The sequence below is a fragment of the Alternaria novae-zelandiae genome, assembly GCF_023758075.1.
Source record: "Alternaria novae-zelandiae strain BMP 2774 chromosome Unknown scaffold_11, whole genome shotgun sequence".
Taxonomy (NCBI): domain Eukaryota; kingdom Fungi; phylum Ascomycota; class Dothideomycetes; order Pleosporales; family Pleosporaceae; genus Alternaria; species Alternaria novae-zelandiae.
This window is the reverse complement of record NW_026056971.1, coordinates 1,214,338-1,236,974: the sequence shown is the minus strand read 5'-3', so window position 1 is coordinate 1,236,974 and position 22,637 is coordinate 1,214,338. Positions and strand designations below refer to the sequence as shown.

The 22,637-nt window shown below is 52.8% G+C and overlaps 6 protein-coding genes across 6 annotated transcripts; 3 read left to right on the top strand and 3 right to left on the bottom strand.

Moving 5' to 3' along the window:
• Positions 1-1,724: 1,724 nt before the first annotated feature.
• On the top strand, positions 1,725-3,308 carry J4E88_006164 (uncharacterized protein; the record flags this gene model as incomplete). The annotated part of the gene is made up of 2 exons (XM_049399794.1): positions 1,725-2,217; positions 2,392-3,308. 2 exons carry the CDS (start codon positions 1,725-1,727, stop codon positions 3,306-3,308), a joined length of 1,410 nt encoding a protein of 469 aa, XP_049254807.1.
• Positions 3,309-4,494: 1,186 nt separating this feature from the next.
• J4E88_006163 (uncharacterized protein) lies at positions 4,495-5,066 on the bottom strand (the record flags this gene model as incomplete). The annotated part of the gene is made up of 2 exons (XM_049399793.1): positions 4,495-4,984; positions 5,062-5,066. The coding sequence occupies 2 exons, from the start codon at positions 5,064-5,066 to the stop codon at positions 4,495-4,497; spliced, it is 495 nt and encodes a 164-aa protein (XP_049254806.1).
• A 4,757-nt stretch (positions 5,067-9,823) lies between these two features.
• Positions 9,824-10,833, top strand: J4E88_006162 (uncharacterized protein; the record flags this gene model as incomplete). Its single annotated transcript, XM_049399792.1, has 3 exons — positions 9,824-9,970; positions 10,024-10,666; positions 10,721-10,833. 3 exons carry the CDS (start codon positions 9,824-9,826, stop codon positions 10,831-10,833), a joined length of 903 nt encoding a protein of 300 aa, XP_049254805.1.
• A 3,510-nt stretch (positions 10,834-14,343) lies between these two features.
• J4E88_006161 (uncharacterized protein) lies at positions 14,344-16,918 on the bottom strand (the record flags this gene model as incomplete). The annotated part of the gene is made up of 4 exons (XM_049399791.1): positions 14,344-15,550; positions 15,604-16,492; positions 16,555-16,743; positions 16,825-16,918. 4 exons carry the CDS (start codon positions 16,916-16,918, stop codon positions 14,344-14,346), a joined length of 2,379 nt encoding a protein of 792 aa, XP_049254804.1.
• A 1,901-nt stretch (positions 16,919-18,819) lies between these two features.
• Positions 18,820-20,802, bottom strand: GUF1 (Translation factor guf1 mitochondrial; the record flags this gene model as incomplete). The annotated part of the gene is made up of 1 exon (XM_049399790.1): positions 18,820-20,802. One exon carries the CDS (start codon positions 20,800-20,802, stop codon positions 18,820-18,822), a length of 1,983 nt encoding a protein of 660 aa, XP_049254803.1.
• A 705-nt stretch (positions 20,803-21,507) lies between these two features.
• J4E88_006159 (uncharacterized protein) lies at positions 21,508-22,145 on the top strand (the record flags this gene model as incomplete). The annotated part of the gene is made up of 4 exons (XM_049399789.1): positions 21,508-21,511; positions 21,560-21,705; positions 21,753-21,826; positions 21,875-22,145. 4 exons carry the CDS (start codon positions 21,508-21,510, stop codon positions 22,143-22,145), a joined length of 495 nt encoding a protein of 164 aa, XP_049254802.1.
• Positions 22,146-22,637: the final 492 nt, after the last annotated feature.

The following is a 22,637-nucleotide window of genomic DNA, read 5'->3' as shown; positions in this document are numbered from 1 at the left end:
GGAATTTGATCTTCTGCAGATCGGCAGCTACTATCTCTTACGCGACAGACCGACTCCAAACGACGCTAGAATACGTCTCTGCTCCGTCTACGCCTACCCCGGTCTTTCACACCAACAATCTCCCACAGCCACGATGCGGGTAGTCAAAAAAGGATCATGCTGTTGGCCTGCTAGCATGGCACTGTATCTTCACTAGCGTGACCCCGGTTACCGCTGGCCACCGAGACTACGGTTGGTGGTGTCCATTCGCCCAATCGATACTGATCTATTGTAGACGAGAGCATCAGAAGTCGACGTTGACGATCTATCGAACCTGCCCAGTCTGAGCATCAATGTACCTGCACCATCGTTCCCGGAGAGTATCGTTCCGCTGTTTCAACGTCAAGCACAGCAGAGGGTCAAGTTTATATGCCTAAGTTGCAACACGTTCTACAGCAGTCTTCGCGCGTAGGGTTCATTCAGGAGACGCAAACACGTGAACATGAAGACATACGTGTCACGTATTATACGTGAGCCGGTGGATCTCGCACTAAGACTATTGCCAGATGCCGGGAGAAGTGCAGCCCGTGAGTCCCGATTGACACGGCTGCGTTGACGCCAGCTTCATGCGGAAAGGACTGCCTTACACGGCATATCCGACGAACACAAGCATTGGCAAACTGGTGCAATTGTCAACTCAGTGCAGCCCAAAACGTTCGACTTGTTGTTGACAGATCATTTGATAAGTTTCAGCCCAAAGCGCAAAGGCTCACGTTACGCTCGTCTTATTTGACTTGTCTCCACTATCCACTTGGGCGGTCTTCAGAGTGGCAGCTGTCCTACAAGAGAGTGTATCACCAGTCTCGGCATCAGCACTTCTGAATTTGACGAGAATGGTATCAAGGGTACCAGCAGGACGATACTCAATTTCCACGATGGTTGTTCGGTTTCTAGATGTGGAAACCCCACCACGTGAAAGCTGCTGATCAGTACCGCATCAGTAGCATGCAGGATCGGCTGCTTGCCGCTGCCTCCAATTGCCTCAGCCCGATCAGCTCTCGCGTATGCATAGCTACTTCCCTGAAATAATACGCGGGGTCCCCACATGTAGTCGCAGATCCAGCCCAACCAGGACCGTGCAGACTTAATACTACACGTTCCGCATGGACTAGGTGGCGATGCTGTTCACTAACCGATGTTCCGGGATCTTTGTTAGGTGCTGGACAAGTATACCGACAGCAAGCCACCTCTTCTACTAAGATCCAGCTCAGCCAGGGATCTCCAATCGCAGCCTGCATGTACTACAAAAGTATACACTACGGGCTAATGCCCCCGACGCATGCAAACGCATGGATGTAACCCGTATACCCATCGGCTAAGAGGGGCCCAGAGAGTGACGATAGACTTGTCAAATATGGCTTCTTTATCATATGCGTCAGCGTCGCGGTATAAAGCCACGCCAAAGCTCACATATCACCTCGGCATTATTTCCATTCGACAAGTGTGCGATTGCAGCTTTCTATCGTCTGTCGTCATAGACTCTTCATAGTTCTTGCCTGCACATATCTTTATGACGGTGGGGTCCGGCGAATCTGGCAGGATGACGACCCTCAACGAGGAGTGCTTTCCAAACATGTCGGCTGGCACTGACATCACCGCGTCATCAGAATCGATCAAGGTGAGCAACTACCACCGCGACAAGAAACCTTTCAAGTTAACTATTCAAGTCCTTCACAGGAGCCAAGATGGCCTCGAATGGAAAGACCAGTGCTCCGACCCACGTACTGGCGGCTTTCATCGCCCTCAGTCTATCGATCTTTCTAGTAGCACTCGACACTGTGCTCATCCCAACCGCTTTGCCCACGATCTCCCAATCCTTCCACATTCCAGATTCCCTTTACGCCTGGATAGGCTCATCATACCTTCTCGCCAACGCTTCATCAGTCCCGTTCTGGGGGAAGCTCTCGGACATATTCGGAAGAAAACCTGTCATCTTGACGGCCAACGCCATCTTCCTTGGCGGCAGCATCTTGTGCGCCGTCAGTGTGAATGCCGTTATGCTCATCTTCGGTCGAGTCGTTCAGGGTCTCGGCGGCGGTGGAGTGGTGGTACTGGTTCACGTATGCGTCAGCGACCTCTTCACCATCCGGGATCGGTCCTTCTACATGGGCACTGTTGGTGCTGTATGGGCCGTCGCATCTGCTTTGGGCCCGGTCCTCGGCGGCGTCTTCGCACAACGTCTCCATTGGACGTGGTGCTTTTACATCAACATACCCATCGTCTCATTAGCGATTTTAGTGTTGTATCTTACGCTACACCTACACAACCCACGAACGCCCCTTACGACAGGACTCGCGGCTATGGACTGGCTGGGGACCGTCACGATAATCACGGCTACTATACTCCTGCTAGTGGGCCTTCAAGTAGGTGGCATTAGCTCCTACTCGAACGCAGGAGTCATTACGTGCTTGCTATTCGGGTCACTCGCTTACGTCGCCTTCCCTTTCTCGCAACACTGGGTGGCACAACATGGCGGCAGTCCCATTATGCCGCTGCGCATCTTCAAAGACATCAGCAACCTCAGCGCGCTTGCTGTATGCGCATGCGACACTGTGGTCTTCACCTCGGTGGCTTATTTCCTACCCTTGTACTTTCAGATCGTGCTCGGGCTCCAACCAGAGATAACAGGCGTATGTATGCTCGCCGTCGCGATACCTTTGGCACTTGTTTCATTCGCGTCCGGTCATGTCATAGAGAAGACTGGGCGTTTCCTCGAAGTACTGCAAGCAGGTCTTTTCGTGATGACGCTCGGTGTCGGCCTTCTCATCTCGCTCGGCACCACGCCAAGCCTTGGAACTATCATCGCATTTATGGTCGTTATTGGCCTGGGTTTCGGGCCCAATTTTGGCGCGCCGCTCATTGCTCTACAAACGCGCATACAAGAGGCGGATATAGCGGCCGGTACTGCGGCTTTTGGATTTGTACGTTCGATATTTGGTGCCATCGGTCTAGTTATCGGCCAAGTGGTATTCCAACTCCTCATGGCGCCACACTACGCGAAGATTATCGACAGTGGCATTGCAGACGATGTTGCTGTCAATCTCACTGGGGGTGAAGCGATATCTCAAAGCGCCGCCATCACTAACCTCACCGAGTTCCAGAAGAGTGTAGTCCGCCATAGCTTCATGAGCGCGCTGAGAGGGACCTGGATTCTCATGACGATTGTGGGTGCCATTGGTCTTTTGATCTCGTTCGGTATCAAGAGGACGAAGCTGCGTCGAGAGAGGACGACTGAGCTTAAGGAGCTGGAAGTCACATCGAGCGACTGAGCATGGGGTAACAGCTCCCACGCGTGCAACTAATGGCTCGCTCATTAATGCCCATTCATCCGACGCACACAGTGCAAGCGATTCGGTCACTTGATTCATGACTAGCTCACCTAGTCTCATGTTTCGGGTGCAAATCATTCCATATTTAGTCCATTTGAGCGTCTTACATATATGGATCTGCGCGGTGCGGTCCCTACCTACCAAAGCAGCCTCAAGCTCTACATAAATACACTCGCTACACAAACCTCTTCATGTATTGCAAGACCCGGTCCGTGGTGTATCACGTCTGATCTCGTTTGCGCCGTGTACTTACTTCTTTCTCCGTGCTTCCCTATGCGTCCTCAGCAGCTTCGGCAACGCCTCATCACTCCATCCCGCGTCGCGATAGGTGAAGTAGTCACTTGGCAGGGTCGCAGGATTATTCGGATCTTGCGTAGGGTTGGGCAATGGTGCCAGTAGAAGTGACTGTGGCTGGGACGGCTGTCCAGGCGGCTCTTGAGTAGGTGCGCCGTCGTCACTCTGAACAGGCATGGGTGGCGCGGGCATCCACCACGGCTGGGCTTGTGTCGCTGCTGGTGCAGGTCCTGGTACTGGTCCCTGCGGTATACATACTTGATCGGGGAGAGGGTAAGGTACTAACACACGCTGCCCTGTTGGTGTTACTATGACTTGGAAGACGGGTTGTCCGGGATGCTGAGCTTGGTCTTGGCCGTTTCTTGGGGGCTGAGGTGGCTGGTTGGGGAACATGCTTGGTTGAGTTTGATACGTTAACGATGGCTAGATGAAGAAGACTATGGGCGGATGTAATGCATAAATTTATATGTATATATGATATGATGGAAAATAACCCGAGCGAAGCAGCGTCTATACGTTGTTCGATGTATAAGCTGTCGCGTGTGGGACGCGTCAAGGATGCGCTGTTGCACCGACAGCTATGCGGACAGCACGCGCATGATGTATGAGCAAGCTTGATGCGTTGAGGAACTCAACAGTAGCGCCTCACGTATCCCATGAGCTGTGATAGTTCTTTTGTGATATCGCTGTAGTCAATAAACGACGCACAAATGATTCGTTGGACGTTGCAGAATTGTTTGCATTCTTCAAAAGCCGAGAAAATTTTGCTGTGAACTTCCTCAAGCTCCTCTCGTAGGTGTCCGAAAAAGTGATGGCAGGCGTTATCTCAAGCTCAGTCCAAGCTTTCTCCTTTGTAGCCAGGAGAATAACAGTACTTCATCAAACGACGGGAAATCTTGCTGCCACCAGCTCGTGCTGTCCAGCACGTGTCGACAACCCCAATGCGCCGAACCTTCCACTTCGCGACGCCAGTGTCGAAACAAGCCTTCAGCTTCACACCGGTCCTTTTCGAGAGCTCAGAGGCGAAGATAATCTTGTTAAGACAATGTAGGCGGTATTTATCAGGAGCTTTTTCCGTTTGGCCTGGTCTCATGATGAACTTGATCAGAATCTCATGCTGCGCATCATCTTCGTCTTCAGTGGTACTGGTGATAGTGTTCAATCCTTTGGGTACCGAGGTGATGTTGATGCCATCCAGGCCTATCAAGCTGATAACATTACCCTGTGACCAGGTGCGAAACGTTCTTGCCATATCCCGCATGATCTTCAGCTCGTCGAAGTCATCCGGATCGGTGGGCATGATCAAGGCGTCTAGAGCTTCGCTTATAGTTGTTGGAGTCAGCTGAAGATGAAATCTTGAACTGGTTTCCCGAAGCTTCAACAAGGAGGGAATATCAACACCATGTTGAGGGAGTGGTGCGCCGCAGCAGATGGGCTCCACCCATCCTGCTACCTCGCCGTCTTTATCTGGTCGATGGAAGATGTTGACGTAGTCGTTGATGGTCTCAAGCGCGGTACGGACTCGACGCTTCTCTAAAAGCCAAGGGGTAAACTCATTCCGAATCTGGCGGCAGGTTTGAGTGAAGCCCCAATATGAATGCGCGAAGTTGGTCGGACAAGCTATGCCGCGAACGGACCGCCGAGGTACGCCTTCGGGGTAGTGGCGAACGTTCAGAATCTTCTTCTCCTCGTCGGTCATGGCGTATTGATATATCAAATTGCGGACTTCACCCGGTAGATCACTCCAGGGTGCATTCTGAATCCCTTGCTTCTTTGGTGGATACCGACGAGAATGTGAGCGCGGCACGTATTGATCTTCATCATCGCTCTCGTCATCCTTCTCTTCTTCTGATACCCAACCAAGCCAACGACCCAATCTATCAGCCTCTGCTCTGACTTTCTCTTCGAGACTTGTCTTCCTTCGGTGTGTACTTGTGATTGTTGATTTGGTGACGCGCGCACCCTGTGCACGAAGCTTTTCGCCCAAATGGGCAGACTGAGCGGTGGACCCTGAAATTCGCAAGTCACGAACACGATTGCGGCTGGACCTGGCCCTAGGCATTTCATCGTCGGTAAGTTGAGCTGCGGCATCCCTTCGAGATCGCTTCACGGGAGGTGCGTTGTAGTCGGCAAGGTTCGCAAGCTCCGCAGCAATATTCGTAGGCTTCTTATGCCCGCGCTTTGGGTACGGAAGCTGTCTGTCATCACGGCGACTGCGCCTGGCACCCCTATTGTGATTGCATTCATTCTGGGGAACTGCATGTGTCTCCTGAACGTCGCGACGACTGCGCTTTCTGGGCAACTGCGAAGGCGTGCAGTCCTTCTCGGCTTGGTGTTTGCGCTTTGAACCCATTTATGTTCGCTGTGGATAGGAGTTACTGGGTGATGCTAATAATTAGAGGAATTCACTGCGTGATGTGAAAGGATGTAGGCGTATGTGTTGACACCAGGGTTGACACAGTTATAAGATCTGATGGAGCGTTCTGTTAAGAATGGGTGCCTAGTGTCGAAGAACACTCAACCATGGCTTGAAGGGGAAACGCACGTGCGTTCACAAGTTTCCCTTCACTCGTAGGGATTAGCTCAGATTTATTGTTGTCGTCCATAGGAATTGCTGGTTGCATCAGGTCGGTATAGTCGTTGTCGCGATGGGGGCCTATATGATCCACGGCGATGTGGGTGCGGAGACCTGGCTTTCAGTGGTACCGAAACGCGATACCACCGTAGGCGAGTTTGCAGCCGATGGTCCCTACGATACTATTTCGTGTTAGCATCGTGAGGCTGATTTGGCTACGCAGTTTCTATCCTATCATCCTGGATCAAGTTGCAATACCACAGCGTAACATTCGGTATCCGAACGATAAAAAGGCCGCGACAGCTGGAGGCGTCCTCATAGCTAGAACGCGACGTTTGTGAAGAAGATAACGTGTCGCGAGCTATGCGAGTGTCTTACAACTCGCTAGGGTGCATTCTCTCCTCGCTTTTTTTCGAACCTTGGCCGATGCGAAGAAGAGCTGATATAACAGTCGCGGTCAGGTTGTCGCGAACGCGGCGGCTCCAGCCCCTTCCCGCAACAACGGATGTCGTTCTGTGTGCGACCGCGCTTGCCATACTACTGCACTAAGCAGCAATAGAAAATCGTAAACGAGATCAAGAATATTCAGACGCGACGAAGATGTCCAAGATATGCTCAGCTTGGGATGAATGAGTGTTGAAGCTGAAGCTGATCGGCATTTTGCCAAGCTGGCTGACGTCATCACGGTTTTCTTCTCCTTCCCTCCTCCAGACGCAAACATCCCACTTCGCTTTCGCAAACATTGGCCCGGTCCCGAAGCTACCAGGCTCAGACATGTACTACGCGATGCTATGCCTTCCCGAGATCTCGGCGCGCCTCGTCACGTGAGCAACCTTGGAAGCCACCGTTTAATGTATGATTTGTGATCAGTAAACCCAACACCGAGCCTCGGGTCACTTAACAATCAGCCAATCAGAACCGCGCACTCCTTTACAGCTCAGCTCTTCTTCACTTCATGGCAGTTTCGTAGAGGATGCGAGTAACTCAATATGGCAGACTTGGTAGTGCGCCGCGCTTGCTCTCGGCCGTAACTCTGAACGCGTGCGGGGACAAGCGCCGGGTATATACAGCACATATCCTCTCGTTGTGAAGTATAGCGGAGGATATCCCTGGTGCCTTTCACAGCACCCTGACTTAACTCACCGTACTCCTAGCATGAACCACGATTGCCAGAATGGACATGCGACATTGATCCATGAGACCGAGACTGTCATCGCTGGAAACAACGGAGAAAAGCCCGACCCTGAACATCAATCTCCATGCCAACCCGCCAAATTCGAGGATGAACGACGCTGTAGTGAACGGCCGGCTAGCGAAGATGGATCGTTCACCAGCCCCGTCGACCCGATGGACTGGGATGGTCCGGACGACACTGAGAACCCGCACAACTGGTCTACATGGAAGTTGGCTTATCATACGATGATACCAGCCCTCTTTGGATTCACTGTGTAAGTCGCAAGAAAGCGCGTAACACCGGGCAGTACTGACGGCTCAGCACCTTTGGAACATCAGTGTATACACCCGCGCTCGCAGACGTCATGCGTGACTTCGACGTATCGCGCACGGCTGCGCTCATCGGCATAACGCTTTACACGCTCGGCCTCGCGTTTGGTCCAATCGTCACCGCGCCACTTAGCGAAAGGAAAGGCCGAAAAGCTGTCTATCTGGTGTTCTTCCCCATATTCATGCTGTTCACTCTCGGTGCAGGCTTCTCTAAGACATACGCAGGCCTGGTCGTGTGTCGATTTTTCGCAGGATTGTTTGGAAGTCCAGCACTAGCTGTTGGGGCTGGAACGAATGCCGATTTGTTCCCACCGCATAAGCGCGCCTTGGCTACGAGTTTCTACTTGATGGCTCCTTTCGCCGGGCCGTCCATTGGGTATGTATCGTCCTGAGTCTATTGCTCTACTAGATGTTGACGTGATGACAGACCCGTGGTTGGAGGATTCGTGGCGCAATACAAGACTTGGCCGTGGACACAATGGTCCATTCTTTTCCTTGCGGTGGGTGTATATGCCACATCTATACCAATGGATGAGACTTACAAGCCAATCATCTTGAAGAGGCGAATGAAGGAGAACGGAGTGCAAAAGGAACAAGAAAATGGAGATATCAAGAGCGAGATCGTTCTGAGGTTCATTCGGCCCCTTCACATGCTCTCAACAGAGGTATGATTGCAAGCCCCGTGCATCTTTGTCCATGCTTGAGCTAAATATGCATAGCCTGTAGTGTTCTTCGTCTCGCTCTACACAGGTTTCGCATTTGCGGTGCTGTTTCTTTTCTTTGCAGCTTTCCCTTATGTCTTCTCACGTCCGCCATACTCATTTACGCCGTCTCAGTCTGGGCTCACATTTATTCCAATCAGTATTGGCGTGTTTGTTGGAGGCATGACTACCATTGTCGTAGACCGCATGGTCTACATGAAGAAACACCAGCAGGCCACCATGAAAGGCAACCCAAACGCTGACCCGGAACATCGCTTATATAGCGCAATGCTTGGTAGTTGGGGTATGGTCATTGGTCTCTTCTGGTTTGGCTGGTGTGCTGATAAGGGCGTTCATTGGGCTCCGACTGTGGTGGGAGTTATACCTTTTGCATGGGGCAATATCTGTGTCTTCGTAAGTTGCGAAGCTCGAGTTCATGTTCCATTATCACTAACAGCCTGATTTCTAGACATCCTCTGCGCTCTACCTTGCGGATGTATATGGTGCGATGAACGGCGCGTCAGCTATAGCAGCGAATGGAATCGTCAGGTACACGCTTGGGGCTGTCTTCCCCCTCTTTACCGTGCAAAGTACGTCATCAAACATGGAACCAGCCGATGGCAATATCTGGAGCGCTGCACAAGCTAACATCTAACTCAGTGTATGATGCTCTCGGGATCGGCTGGGCAACATCTCTCCTTGGCTTCCTGTGTCTGGTTATGGTACCTATACCATTTGTGTTCTTCAAATTCGGGCCAGTTATCCGCGCGAAAAGCAGATTTCCAGTCGCCATGTAGAATGCATGCTTTGCGATGGTACTCGTTCCAACATGTAAATGAAGGCGGAACGGTGACCGTGAAGGAATGTGGACGGGATTGGACGCGCATCTAGGGCAATGCTGTAAAGCTTCGCAAAGCGATTTGAAAGGTACTGGAGAGCGAATGAAGTCTGATGATGCGTCAGTATACTAAAGACATGCTCGTGCAATGAGGAACATACTGGCGCCTTCGCAGACTTAGAAAGCAAATGATCACGCGTCAAGTAGGGGGGATTCTAGCGCGGGACCCGAGTCATGCTTTGAAATACAATTCGGGGTCGGCCTTCGCTTCGCATCTGCTGCTTGTAAATCGGTCCCTGGCTCGCATCACAGCTGAGATAATACAGTTTGCACGTTGCTCGATAGTGCCTGGTAGTGCGTTGCACAAGGCTGATGCCGCAAGTACTTGAGGCTGGAGATGGTCGCTGCTGCACACATAATCGCAACAACAACAACAACAACAGTCCAAATCCCTACGCTTTGCACTTTTCAATCACTCGAATATCTTTTCCTCTTACCACTTTCTCTGCCGCTATTTCTCGAACGCAACCTCTTCATTCTCACCATGGACCCCAACGCCTTCACGACCCCGTTCCAGCTCACCAAGTCGCTCAAGCGCGATGTGTACCCGGCCATCGACCCCAAGAACCCCACTCTCAGCGCCAAGGGCAAGACCATCCTGGTCACGGGCGCTACAGGCGGTTTAGGAGGCGTAAGACGGTCTGTCGTCGATCGCGCGAGATGGATGCTGACGCCAACGAATAGGAAGTGGCACGTGCCTGGGCTATAGCCGGCGCCAAGGGCATCGTGCTTGTCGGTCGCAACAAAGGTCTGTTGGCAGAGCCCGCCAGCGCCATCGCCTCCCTCAGCCCCGAGACCAAGGTCCTCAGTGCCACCGCCGACCTGACCAACGAGGCCGAAGTCCAGGACCTGTTCAAGAAGACGACCGATGCCTTTGGCATCGTTGACGTCGTGGTCCATGCCGCCGGTAGTATGGTGGGCGGACCTGTCGGCGACCTCGAACCCAGCGCTTGGTTCAGCGACTACGAGGTGAACGTCAAGGGCTCGTATATTCTCGCATACTACTACCTCAAGGCCGTTGAGTCCGGTACGCTCATCTTGCTGAACACGCTCGGCTCGTCCTTCACAGTTCCCGGCATGAGCGCCTACTCGGGCAGCAAGATGGCGCTGCTCAAGTTGGCCGAGTACCTGGACGCTGAGAAGCCTAATCTTCGCGTCTTCACCGTGCACCCTGGTATCGTCGCAGCGACTGAGTCAAAGCGCGGTATGGTCGTCGACCAGCTCACGCCGTTTGCGCACGACAAGGGCATCCAGACGGGTGGCTTATCGCTGTACCTTGCGCAGCCCAAGGCCGACTACCTCAAGGGCTCATTCCTCAGCGTCAACTGTACGTATCTCATTCTATACCAACTCTTTATCTACGACTGCTGATATTTTCCAGGGGATGTCGACGAGATGGAGGCGCATAAGCAGGAGATCACCGAGCAGAAGCTGCTCAAGCTTGGATTTCTGAACGCAAAGCTCGGTCCGGAGGGTCATCCGTGGTCCGCGTGACTTGAGGACTACAAGCCCGACGCGACTGATCGAAAGGTGGAGAGAGGTAGGAACAAGGAAGTGTTCGTGTAGTCAGGAACAGAGTGGTGCGTTTGCGAGCCGATCGATCGCGGGTCGGGTATGCTAGAGCGGTTCGCGCTTTGTAAGGGATGCTGGGTCATCGTGGGATGGCGACACATGATTTTCGGGGCAGTTCTCCAACATCGCTTAGATCACAGGTACCAGGCATATTGATACGGTTGCCATGTAGGAGTTCTGTCTGCGGTGATGGCCATGACGCTGTACGAGCTAAGATCCACTATGCTTACCTAATAAGTGGGCCCCGCTTCCGCCCCAACCTCCTTCCCTCCTGCCTTTGGGCGTCGCCTCAATCACCACAACAGCTCTACGTCCCCTCAAGCATCCCATGCCGTGAGGCTTTCTTCCCAGCCCCATGCCTGACGCATGATGTCGTATCGATCAGCAGTCCGAAAACGGAACCACCAAGCTGCCTTCTACGAGACACAAAAAACGCATGGACCGCGTACGACCTCGCGACACCCATGAGAGGCACTTCGAATCGAGGTCCTTCGTGCAGAAGTACAGGTCCCTGTGCTACTCGCTTTGACGCGAAGGTGTGACCTTATGACGTCGATCATCGAAGGTTCAGCACGCATCCGCTATTGAACAACATCAACGGCAGTCTCGATTTATCAAACCTCTTTCCGTTTGAGACATGCTTTTGTTGTTGCTGCACTGTCGAAATGCCGGGAAAAAATCTCGCAGCTCGCTATTATACGGCCCGTCGACGCGTGTTCGATTTATGTGCGCTGTGGTAACGCTGTATCCTCCCCTGTGTTGTACACTGTCATCAAGTCGTGCCATCAGGGTTCGTTTGAGGCTTACAAGTCGGCATTGATGCTTTAGCAAGCGCTATCGTTAGTTCGGTAAATTTTCCCGAGCTCCAACAGCCACGTTCACGGCCATGTTGCCGCCACGCTGCAGGTCACAGCAGCATCAGGTTTTGACTTCGCCTCAGAGCTTCTCGCGGCGCGAACGTTACATTTCCTCTTCTTTTTCATCAAGTCGCTCCATCGATCTCTTCGCTAGCGGATAGCAGCATCGTAACGTGGACCGGTGACGCCGGACCAGAGATAAACGGGGGGTCAGGGATCAGTAACTCGAGTCTACATTTCGTGTGATCATCATCACTTACGATACCCCCTCTATATTGCAAGGCTTAGTCACCGCGGTGACTTGTACGCGCTTGTTTTACAAAAGTACTGTCAACGCGTTGTGGCATCATTACGTCGGTGTCGATCCAAAAGCAGATTCTTCATGTCATGTGCACGTTTTCAATGCGCTCACCCATTTTCGGTTGCAAGCATACCAGATTTCAACTGCGTAAGCGTGCATTTTGTGCCCTGCGTTCACCCGGCGTCGCGCAAAGAACCAGGACAAAGGTTCCAAGGACCTCGTACCCGAGACATGCTTTGTCGGGTGGCATGTGCGAAATATGGCCTGACATTGGAACGATTCCTATGTTGTACAGAGCTCTTGACGGTGATGATATGAGCTATCATGGCTAGCCGAGCAGAGGGTGGTTCTCTCTCCTCCGACTAGTCTCATGACTGTGACGACTCGGTCATCTTCCGATGAGGGAAGACGTGGTTGTCTAGTTTCCACGAATTTAGTGCGGACTCCCTGATGCGTATTCCACAACCCAACGAGTCGGCCACAGCATTAGCTGTGGAACAGTGTTGACACTTGCGACCTTCTGACGCAACGGCGCTGTCTTCAAAGATATATCGGAGCACCCAGGTGCTGATTGGATCGCAAAAGAAAAGAAGCGGTGAAACTTAGCGTAGTTCTGATTGCCGTCTGCGGCATTTCCTGGTAGACGGAACGACTACCGCACTAAGGATGTGTCGCTTCATCTGCTTATCGGGAATGCGATCAGTACCTGGGCGTTCGTGGAACGTGAAGATATGAGACGTACACTACGTGTCCAGGGACCGGTCCGTCAACGTCCTGCTGGGTCAGGGGGGAGACTGTTCCGCGTACTCACCGCTGGATCGGGAAGGTTGGTATGCAGGCATTGCTCAAGTCGTTTGCGATATCTAGGAACCACACGCCGCCATAGAAGAGACAACATGCCGACACATGATCGGTGCGGCAGATTATTGAACTTGCATTCACCGGTTTGAGTCCAACCTTAGCTTGAGTTGAGGCTATTGTTACAACGCAGCGATGGTCACCTCAGATGCGTCAAAGGCACGAGTATGATTGGCGGAACAAGAGCCTGCTATCCGACGCGTGTCTACTGGCTGACCCCTGGCATTTCTTCATCACGATCACGATAGACCGGGCTCCCTCCAAGGCCGGTGAGTGCAACCCCAGAAATGACGACTACAGCATCATACGCTCCCAACAGCCATTCGCTTTGACGATAGTCACGCAGCTTCTCTTATCTAGTTCCCTGAAACGTCGCGCGAGTGCCAGCGCGACAGGCTGTTGCAATGTTCGCCAAAGACTGTGACGAATAGTAAGCATGCACATTGTCGACACGGCATCGAAGCAGATACGATATCATTGCAACCGTATATAACAGACATTAAGTCACGATGCCTCGTTCCAATGGTCCTCTCGCCGCATCGATCTGCTTCATCAAACTCTACTGGCTCAACTTCGCATCTCATTGCTACCTCAAATAACTTCTCGCAAAATATTCGAACATTCGTCGCACTCCACGATGTCAGCTACAATGCCATACAGCCCCAATCAAATCTCAACGGCTAGTCTGAGCCCGCCGTCGTGCTTTTCAGACCATCCTCAAGCCGTGATTACGTCCACCTGTCCCCTATGTAAAGGGCGTCCCCAAGGGTACAGTCTATGCATGCACTCTCAATCGAGAGGCATAATGACAATCGAGATTGCTGACTCGAAGACAGTCATCGCGGACCCGACTGCACGACATGCAGTGCTCAAGGCTTCGTACAGAAGAACTGCGACCAGTGCCTAGGCTATCGAAATGCGCTTCGGATGAAGGTCCAGACTGTGTAGTCATGACTGGTCTTCGATCACACGAGCACCATCCGTCCGTAGAAACCGCTCAGTCGCAAAACCCGCACGCTCATCTTCTTGGCACCGATGACGAAGAATTCTTGCAAACATCAGGTATCCTGGCATACTTACTCTTTCCCCCCAACTGACTTTCCACCACACTCGTTCAAACCTCTTCAAATCATCCTTATCTTGAACCAAGGTCAAAGACCTCCTGTTGATGAAGAGATTACGAGTACACAAACTTAACGAAGTAAATGAAATCCACACCTTCCCACCAAGATGATACACTCTTCAAGTGATTGTGAAAATTACCAGTTGCCATCAATGATTACACGATAAGGTTGTTATGTATTTATTACAAGGCGTGTTTCAATAGCTAGTAGCCGAAGGTTACAAAAGAAATTATTGATTGTCCAATACCACAAGACAAACCGAGATAGTTGTAGCAGGTCACCAGATCGCCTCTTATCGTGCATACCCAGCGTCCCTGGCCGAGTACCTCCTCGAACTCCCCACGCTCTCTGGTCTTACGGGCCCAGCACTAAGTTGCCTCACTCTCCCCTCAACAACCTCATACACACCATCGGGGAGGTACGTCTCCCGCTCGCTCTCCGTCCTCACAACACCGCTTCTTCCTCTACCGCGTTCTTCGCCGCCGAGCATACCGGGGTAGTCAACGCTGTCTCTACCAACCACGGGCTCGAAGCCATGGTCAGCAAATTGTTCATGGAGCGACGAATGAGATGCCGCTCTCCGAGGTTGCTGTCGTTGCTGCTGTTCTTGAGTGAGTAGATCAGAATTCACGAAGCGGTTAAGCGCGTTGTTCGATACGCTTCTTGTGGAGACGCGGGATGCTGGGCGGCCGCGGGTCTCCGTTGTCTCTATTGCGCTACCTGGCCTGCTTGAAGATCTGCTGCGTGTGGAGACGGGCGCGGGTGTAAGATTTTCTGTCCACCATTCTGGGCGTACGGAATGGAGGGAGTCTGTTGAGGTGCTGCGTGTGTGGCGGTGGTGTGGCATGGTTGGTTGATGCGTTTCCGCAGATCGGTTGTAGAGACCAAAGACGGGTGGTGGTGGCTGGGAGCGGCTCGCGTGACTCGCTAAGCTGCTGGCGCTGCTGTTGCGCTTCTGGAGCTTGCGTCGTGGGCGATTTGTGCTGGTGATGGTCGTCGTCATGGTCGTTGTTGGGCTTGATGGTGGAGAAAGGTGCAGGCGAGGGTCCACGGGTGACTCTTCTGATCTCTTTCGTCCACGAGGGATGGTAGGTGCGGCTGTCTCGCCAGAGTCGGGACTTTCGCCGTTACTCCAGGGTCGCTTCTCGGTGTGGCCGCTGTTCGTGTTGCTTCCGCTGCCACTATCACGACTGAGGACGCTTTCGACGAGTCTCTTGTGCCACGAGCTGTTTCCGTAGTTGAAGTTGAGTCGCTTTTCGGGGTCCTTCTTTCCGAACCAGAGGGGCTCGCTTTGAGAAAAGCCAACGGCAGTGAGCCAAGGGTTGCCGGGCGCATCGTGCGCAAGCTGGAAGATGACATCGACCTCCTCGAGCGAGCGGAAGGCAGTCTCAGGGTAGAAGAAGTAGACCAAGGGGATGATGGCGAAGTTTGTGACGGCGAAGATGATCCATGTACGATAGGAAATGCGCTGGAATGCGATCGGGGTGATGAAGACGATACTGTTTCAATGTTAGTCGCGCAGCTAATGCGATGGACCCGGATTGTGACTTACACGAAGTTGAGCAACCAGTTGGCACTCGTCGAAAGACCGTTCGCAGGCCCTCGAATCCGAAGTGGCACGATTTCGACTTGGTACAACCAAGCCATACCCTGCCATCCAATAGCGAAGAAGACGGAGAAGATGAACAAGAACACAGTGCTGGCGATCCTTCCAGCCTGCATATTGCGCTCGGACCACAGGTACTGTAGAATAGTGATGAGTATCATGCACACTGACATGCCCGAAGCACCAAACATCATCAGTGAGCGACGACCCCAGAAGCGATCAATACCGACAACGACGATGAATGAGGCAAGGAAGTAGACGGTCGCTGAGCAGGATGCCAGGAGACGAGCCAACCATCCCTCGAAGGACATGCGTGTCAGGAAGATCCACGAAAGATACTGCAAGACCAGGTTGATACCAGTGCCCTGTTGGAAGACTTGCACGAAGTACGCCAACACAACACGATGGAATCCTCGGCGCTCCTTGTTTGAGAACAGGCCAGCGCTCGACCCTTGTGCCATGATCAAGATGGCGTCCTTGATTTGTAGGAACTCGTCTTTCGTCTCGAAGCTGTCGGGCTCATCATCGTTCAACGCCGCGAGCACAGTGAGCGCCTCTTGTTCGCGTCCAGTAAGGATGAGCCATCGCGGCGATTCGGGAAGCACGAAGAGCATTGCGATGGCGGGGAGCGCGAACATGATCTGTAGAGCGATAGGGACGCGCCATGATGCCGACGAACTAGTGAGGTATGCGAAGCCGAAGACGAACCAGTACGAGAGCGCGATACCGGCGGAGACAAACGCTCCTGCGCTGATCATGAGAATGGTTCCTTTGCGGTGCGACTTGACGCATTCTGCCTGATATGCGGGGGCCGTGGAAGTGGTGAAGCCATTGCCTATGTTGCAGCGTCAGTTTTCGTGTCCGGAGTTCTGTCCTACAAGATGTCAAAGAGCTTACCGAAACCAGCGATCGCGCGACCGACGATGAACTGCGGAAAGCTGTAGGAAGACGTCTGAATGATTTCGCCAATCACCCAAAAGGTAAGACCGAGGATGAGTGTGCGCCGACGACCTAGCAGGTCACCAACGAAGATTGTCGCGATGGCTGAGACGATACAGCCCAGGTGCCATGTTCCGACCGTAAGACCTATTGATGTCAGTCAGGACCCTGCATGCTCCAGTACCAATCTGAGGCCTTGATGCGCCCACAAGACTTGGTTCGACGTACCTGTGACCCACGCATTGTGGAACGAACTCTGGTTGACAATGTCAACCTGAGGGAATCTGTCCAAGAACTGCTGGACAGTCAAGAGACCGCCCATAACACCCTGGGCATAGCCGAAACATCTTTGACAGATTAGTCCTTGAATAATCTACGCGACACACACGGATGGGGTAACTCACAAAAAGCAAAGCCCACACGTGATGCTAATGGCGCTCGCTAGACTGCGACCTCTGAGGCCCAAGAATCTCGCCATCTTGATGAAGCCTCGACAAGTCACGCAGGGGAGCAGGAGATTGAAAAGACCGTCCTGCGGGCTGTCAAGTGCGAGGAACAACCCAAACTCATACCAACGCAGGTATTGCAGCCCGCAGCGGCACGTCTCTTAGATTTGAGATTTGCCCATGTTGCCCGCCCGTCCAGGCGTCCTGGTCTGGCCATCAGCCTAACGTCATGCCCGCAGGATCGTCGCAAGCGTGCCGTTCGGAGGTTCATGGCATCCTTGATGTCAACATGGTCGGCTAGGCTCTGCAGAGATTAGCGAGCGTTGTCAAGATGCGCTACATGCCGCTAGACATCAAGATACAGCCCACGACCTGTCACTCGAAGTGTAAATATCCCAGTATCAGCTGGATCTGAAAAGGTTCGCTTCGTAGGTTTAATTGTGCTTGAACAAAGGCTGTTGACGCCCTGCCAATGTCTCTCTCGGTTCCGACACGTAGAAAAGTTGGCCCTCGGGCAAACGTCATGTCGGCGCACTTCCCCAAGCGTACCGTCCGAAGCATTATGCAACCCACGGTCGAGTATCGCGACACCAAGCTGGAGACGGCTTAGCCACAGATCCAAGCCGCACTAGAGATCGTTCGCCACGGTTATTGTTGGCTCTCTTTACTAGAAACTAGTACACTACTTAAGGCAACTATTAGTTACATTACTACTACTACCTAGCCTACACAGATATTTATAGCTAAAAATCTTCTACTACTAGACTTTTGCTTATACACAACTCTAAAAAAATAGCAAATATTATACTAAATATAAGCGCTTTCCTTCTACCTCTACATTTAACTTAGTCTAACTTATAAAGCTTACTATCTATAACTACTATATTACAGCTATCTTGCTACACAACCTAAATAGCGATACTTTACTTAAGCCTAATAATTATAGCAATAAGACACCTCTATAGTAGTGCTATTATAATAACTAAGAGCTCCTCTATTAGCAAACTAAGAGGACCTAGCTTACTACTATCTAGCTTAATCCTCCTAGCACTACTTATAGAGCTTACGCTAATAGAAAGCTTCTAGAGCTAGACAAAGTTATAAAAGAACTCTTAGTAATTAGGTCTAGGACTCTAAATAGTTAGAAGGATAACTAGGAGGACAATAATAGAATTAGGGGCTTGTGCGCTAAACTTAGCGTTAAGATAGCTGTTTACGGATAGAATAATCGATAACTGTGGCCCTAGCTTCGCTTGAAATGCTGTCAGGTACGCGAGCTGTAACGCAAGCCGAGTGGTTCTTGGAAAAGGCCGACACGCGCGATCTCGATGGCTGGCTGATGTCATCGACCTGTTAGCGCTGATCAGCTGAAAGATCGAGCACGTTGAGACACTGCACGGACTTCGCAGACCACCAGTTGTTCGGCATCGAGATGACTCGTTACTAGCCGAAACGGCTGAGCGCGGTGAACCGTTGTATTGTTGCTATTGTTGGGTGATATCGGATGGGATGACCAGCGAATCAACGCTTCCAAGGTTGATAGGGGAACGGGAGGGAGAATCGGGGCCTGTTGCAGGCTCAATGTCATGGCGCTGAATGGCGATGCATGTCTAGTATTATACTATCGCGACTTATGCACACGGTTGAGAATTATCGGACATGCCGTCCTAACGAACGAGCGGACGGGCTTGGCCAACGGCGAGTTCTGCCGTGTGTTCGCACCCGGGGGTTTAGCGCTGGGGTACGTGATGAAGAGCGGATAAGACGATTGATTTTTCTATTTGGCCAAGAACTTCTGGAACGCTTCCTGCTCGATAACGACACTCCCTACCGACCTCAGCTTCTTCCTGCCCTCCTTCTGCTTCTCGAGGAGCTTGCGCCGTCTGCTGAGATCACTAGCATGGAGCTTGGCGAGGACATCCTTGCGGTACGGCTTGATGGTAGCTCGCGCCACGATTCTCCTGCCGGCTGCAGCCTGTATGATGACCTCAAACATTTGTCGCTCGACATGCTCCTTGAACTTTTCGACCCATATGCGGCCCACCCTATCAACTTGCGATGTGTGCAGGACGCGTGACACGGCATCGACTGGGGAGCCGTTGACAAGTAGGTTGAGCTTGATGATGGACGACCTGCGGAAGCCTGCGTCTTCGTAGTCAAGAGAGGCGTAACCTTTGGTGGAGCCTTTGAGTTTGCCGAAGAAATCATCAACAAGATGCGACAGCGGGATGTCGTACTTGAGAATGACTTGGGTGGCGGTGAAGAAGGTAAGCTCTTTCTGCTCGCCGCGATTGGCCTCGCAAAGCTTGATGACCTCACCAAGATATTCGTCAGGCATTGTGATGGTTGCAGATACGTAGGGCTCATGGACCTCCTGCACTCTGAAATGCGCTTGGTCTTGATCGGGGAACTCATTGGGGTTGGTGATGATGGACTCGGTGCCGTCTTTCCAGATGACTTTGAAGGGTACTGAGGGCGGTGTAATGATGATGTTGGCACCGTGTTCCTGACGCAAGCGGTCCTCGAAGACGGAGCAATGCAGTGTACCCAAGAATCCCAAGCGCCAGCCAGCCCCCAAAGCATCGGACGACTCCTTCTGCAATGTAACGCTGCGGTCGTTGAGAATGATCTGCTGGATGCTGTCTTCGAGATGCTCGTGGAGGTCCTGGTCTGTGGGGAAGGCGGAGACGAAGACCATGCTCTTGGGCTCCTCGAAGCCTGGGTAGGGCTCTACAAGCTTCTCAGATCCAATGGTGGTGTAGGTGTCGCCGACCTTGGCCTCTTGCGAGCGCTTCATGCCGGGGTTGAAGTAGATGTAGCCGACCTGCCCAGCCTTGAGCACTGTCTGTGGCGTCTGGTCGGGGTACATGATGCCAACCTCACCCACGATGTACTTCAGCTTGGTTGCGAAGGAGCGTATGGTGTCCCCAGGCCGCACCTGCCCGTCGAATATGCGCACCAGCAGGATGACGCCCTTGTATACATCGTACCACGAATCGACGAGGAGCATGCGGAGAGGCTTCTTCAGATCGCCGACTGGGGCGGGTATCTTGTCGACAACGGTAGGAAGGAGGGCCGCGACGTTGAGGCCGGTCTTGGCTGAGACGAGTACGGCGTCTTTGGGGTCGAGCTCGAAGGTTTCGTGCATCTGCTCAAGCACCCGCGGCGAGTCGGCGTGGGGGAGGTCGACCTTGTTCAGCACGGGGACCAGCGTGAGGCCCTGGGCGAAGGCGAGGTAGAAGTTGGCGACTGTCTGCGCCTGCACGCCCTGGCTGGCGTCCACGAGCAGCAGGGCCCCTCCACAGCTGGCATAACTCCGCGACACCTCGGCCCTGAAGTCGACGTGGCCGGGCGTGTCCACCAGATGCAGCAGGTAGTCCTGTCCCTCGTGGTTGTATATCATGCTGCATGTCTGTGCCTTGACGGTGATGCCGCGCTCCCTCTCCACGTCGAGCTTGTCGAGGAACTGCTTCTGGCCGCCGGGCTGGATGGTGCCCGTGATCTCCAGCAGGCGGTCCGAGAGGGTCGACTTGCCATGGTCGACGTGGGCGACGATGCAGAAATTGCGGTAGCGGTCGATGGGAATGTCGGCGATGCGCTTCTCGAGCTCTGACTGGGGGCGGAAGGCCTGCGCATAGCTTCTGGCGAGGGGCGGCAGGCGCTCAAGCAGGCGTGAGGTGCGCGGGAAGCCATTGCAGCGGGCCGAGGGCGTCCGCCAGCCGTGCAGAAGGCTGCTCGCAGTTCGCACGCATGATCGCATGAGTGGGCATGAGGTCGGATCCGTGCCTGCCTCTCGTCGCTCGGGCGGTGGTGTCGACGACTTTTTTGATCCATCTTATCTTATCGGCGGCAGGCGGTTCCTGCATCTGCACCCCGACCCACTACCAGACCTCCCATCCGCCAATTCAGTACCCCGCAAGCATACTAGGCCTGACTCTGATATCCGGTGACACTCGGTCGTCGATCGCGCTCTCTTTGAACAGCCTTGCTGCGCTGTCTCGTTGCTTCCTGTTCCGCCGGGTCACGCTGGTCGCAGTTACCCTATAAACAAACCCCGTAAACAACACACCGCCAACCCTCACCGCGCGCCACTGCTGCAATGTCTCAACCCAAGACCTCTTCCAGATCCAAATCCTCAAAAGGCGAATCCAAGTCTTCAAAGAGCGATTCCTCCAAGGTGCACAAGCTTGCGCTCAAGGGCTCTTCGAAACTCGTCAATGAGTTTGTAAGTCGGTCAGACCAAGCAACGCATCCTACGCTTACCCCAATTAGTTCGAGTATTCCGTAAACACCATCCTGTAAGCATGATGAGCGCATTGTAGCCTATGACCTAGGTGACTTACTCTGCTCAGGTTCCAAAGAGGCGTGTACCCCGCCGAGGACTTCACCGCGTAAGCCTGTACTACACCTCGACCCCAACCAGCCATTAACAAGATGCAGCGTGAAGAAATATGGTTTGACTATGATGGGTACGTGACCTGCCAGTCCTGCCATCAGCCACACTCTAACCTTTCCAGTGACTGCCGATGACCAAGTCAAGGCCTACATCAAGAAGATCATGGGCCAGCTGAAGGAGTGGATGTACGGGGGCAAGATCTCAAAGCTTGTCATCGTCATCACGAGCAAAGAAACTGGAGAGCATGTTGAACGCTGGCAATTCGACGTAAGTCACATGAACTATACCAAACCCCAGTGTCTGACATCATCAAGGTCCAAATCTACGGAAAGAGCGCCAAGGCGAAATCTTCCAAGAAGACGGCAGACCAAGAGAACTCCGTTCCAGAGTGAGCGAGAACGGCCAGCCATCTTGAACACATGCTGATAACTCTCAGTGCCAGCGAGGCATCAGAAGACAAGACCGAGGCTGAAATCCAGGCCGAGATCCAGTCTGTCTTCAGGCAGATCACCGCCTCCGTGACTTTCTTACCCATGCTGGACGGAAACTGTACCTTCAACGTTCTTGTCTATGCCGACGCGGACTCTGAAGTGCCTCTCGAGTGGGGTGACAGTGACGCCAAGGAGATCAAGAATGGGGAGAAGGTGCAGCTGCGCAGCTTCAGCACAAGCAACCATCGTGTGGACACACTAGTGAGCTACAGGTGAGTGACTTCATGCACTGCTTGTGGAAGCGATATACTAATTCTCTAGACTTGCCGATTAAAATCCGCCGTGTTTGAGATCCCAAACTCCCCATTTCCTTTCCAATTTTACATCTTGTCGACTTTTCGCCCAGGCGCATGGAGTACGTGGGTCGCACCATATTCCAGGATTCGATGACTAAACTTGCGGCATTTTCCAAAGTCTTCTACGCGACGGAGTTCACACACCAATGAAAATCATGCAACTGTCTTCCATTTTGTCCAGCAGTAAACGTATCCGTTAAGGGTCACGTGTCTGGGCCAAAGACCAGAGCTCTTCTGGCGCTGCTGGGCCCGTCGCAATCTTTGTGGCGAGGCGGTGATCTTGTGGTCGCTATGGCTTTACAGGCTCGTACACAATCTCTTTTCGTTCTCTTTCGGTCCATGCTTGTATCGGTGGTGCGACATCGTTGGCAATGCGAACGCAGCGACGCGGATTCGTCACGCGTGGGTCCTC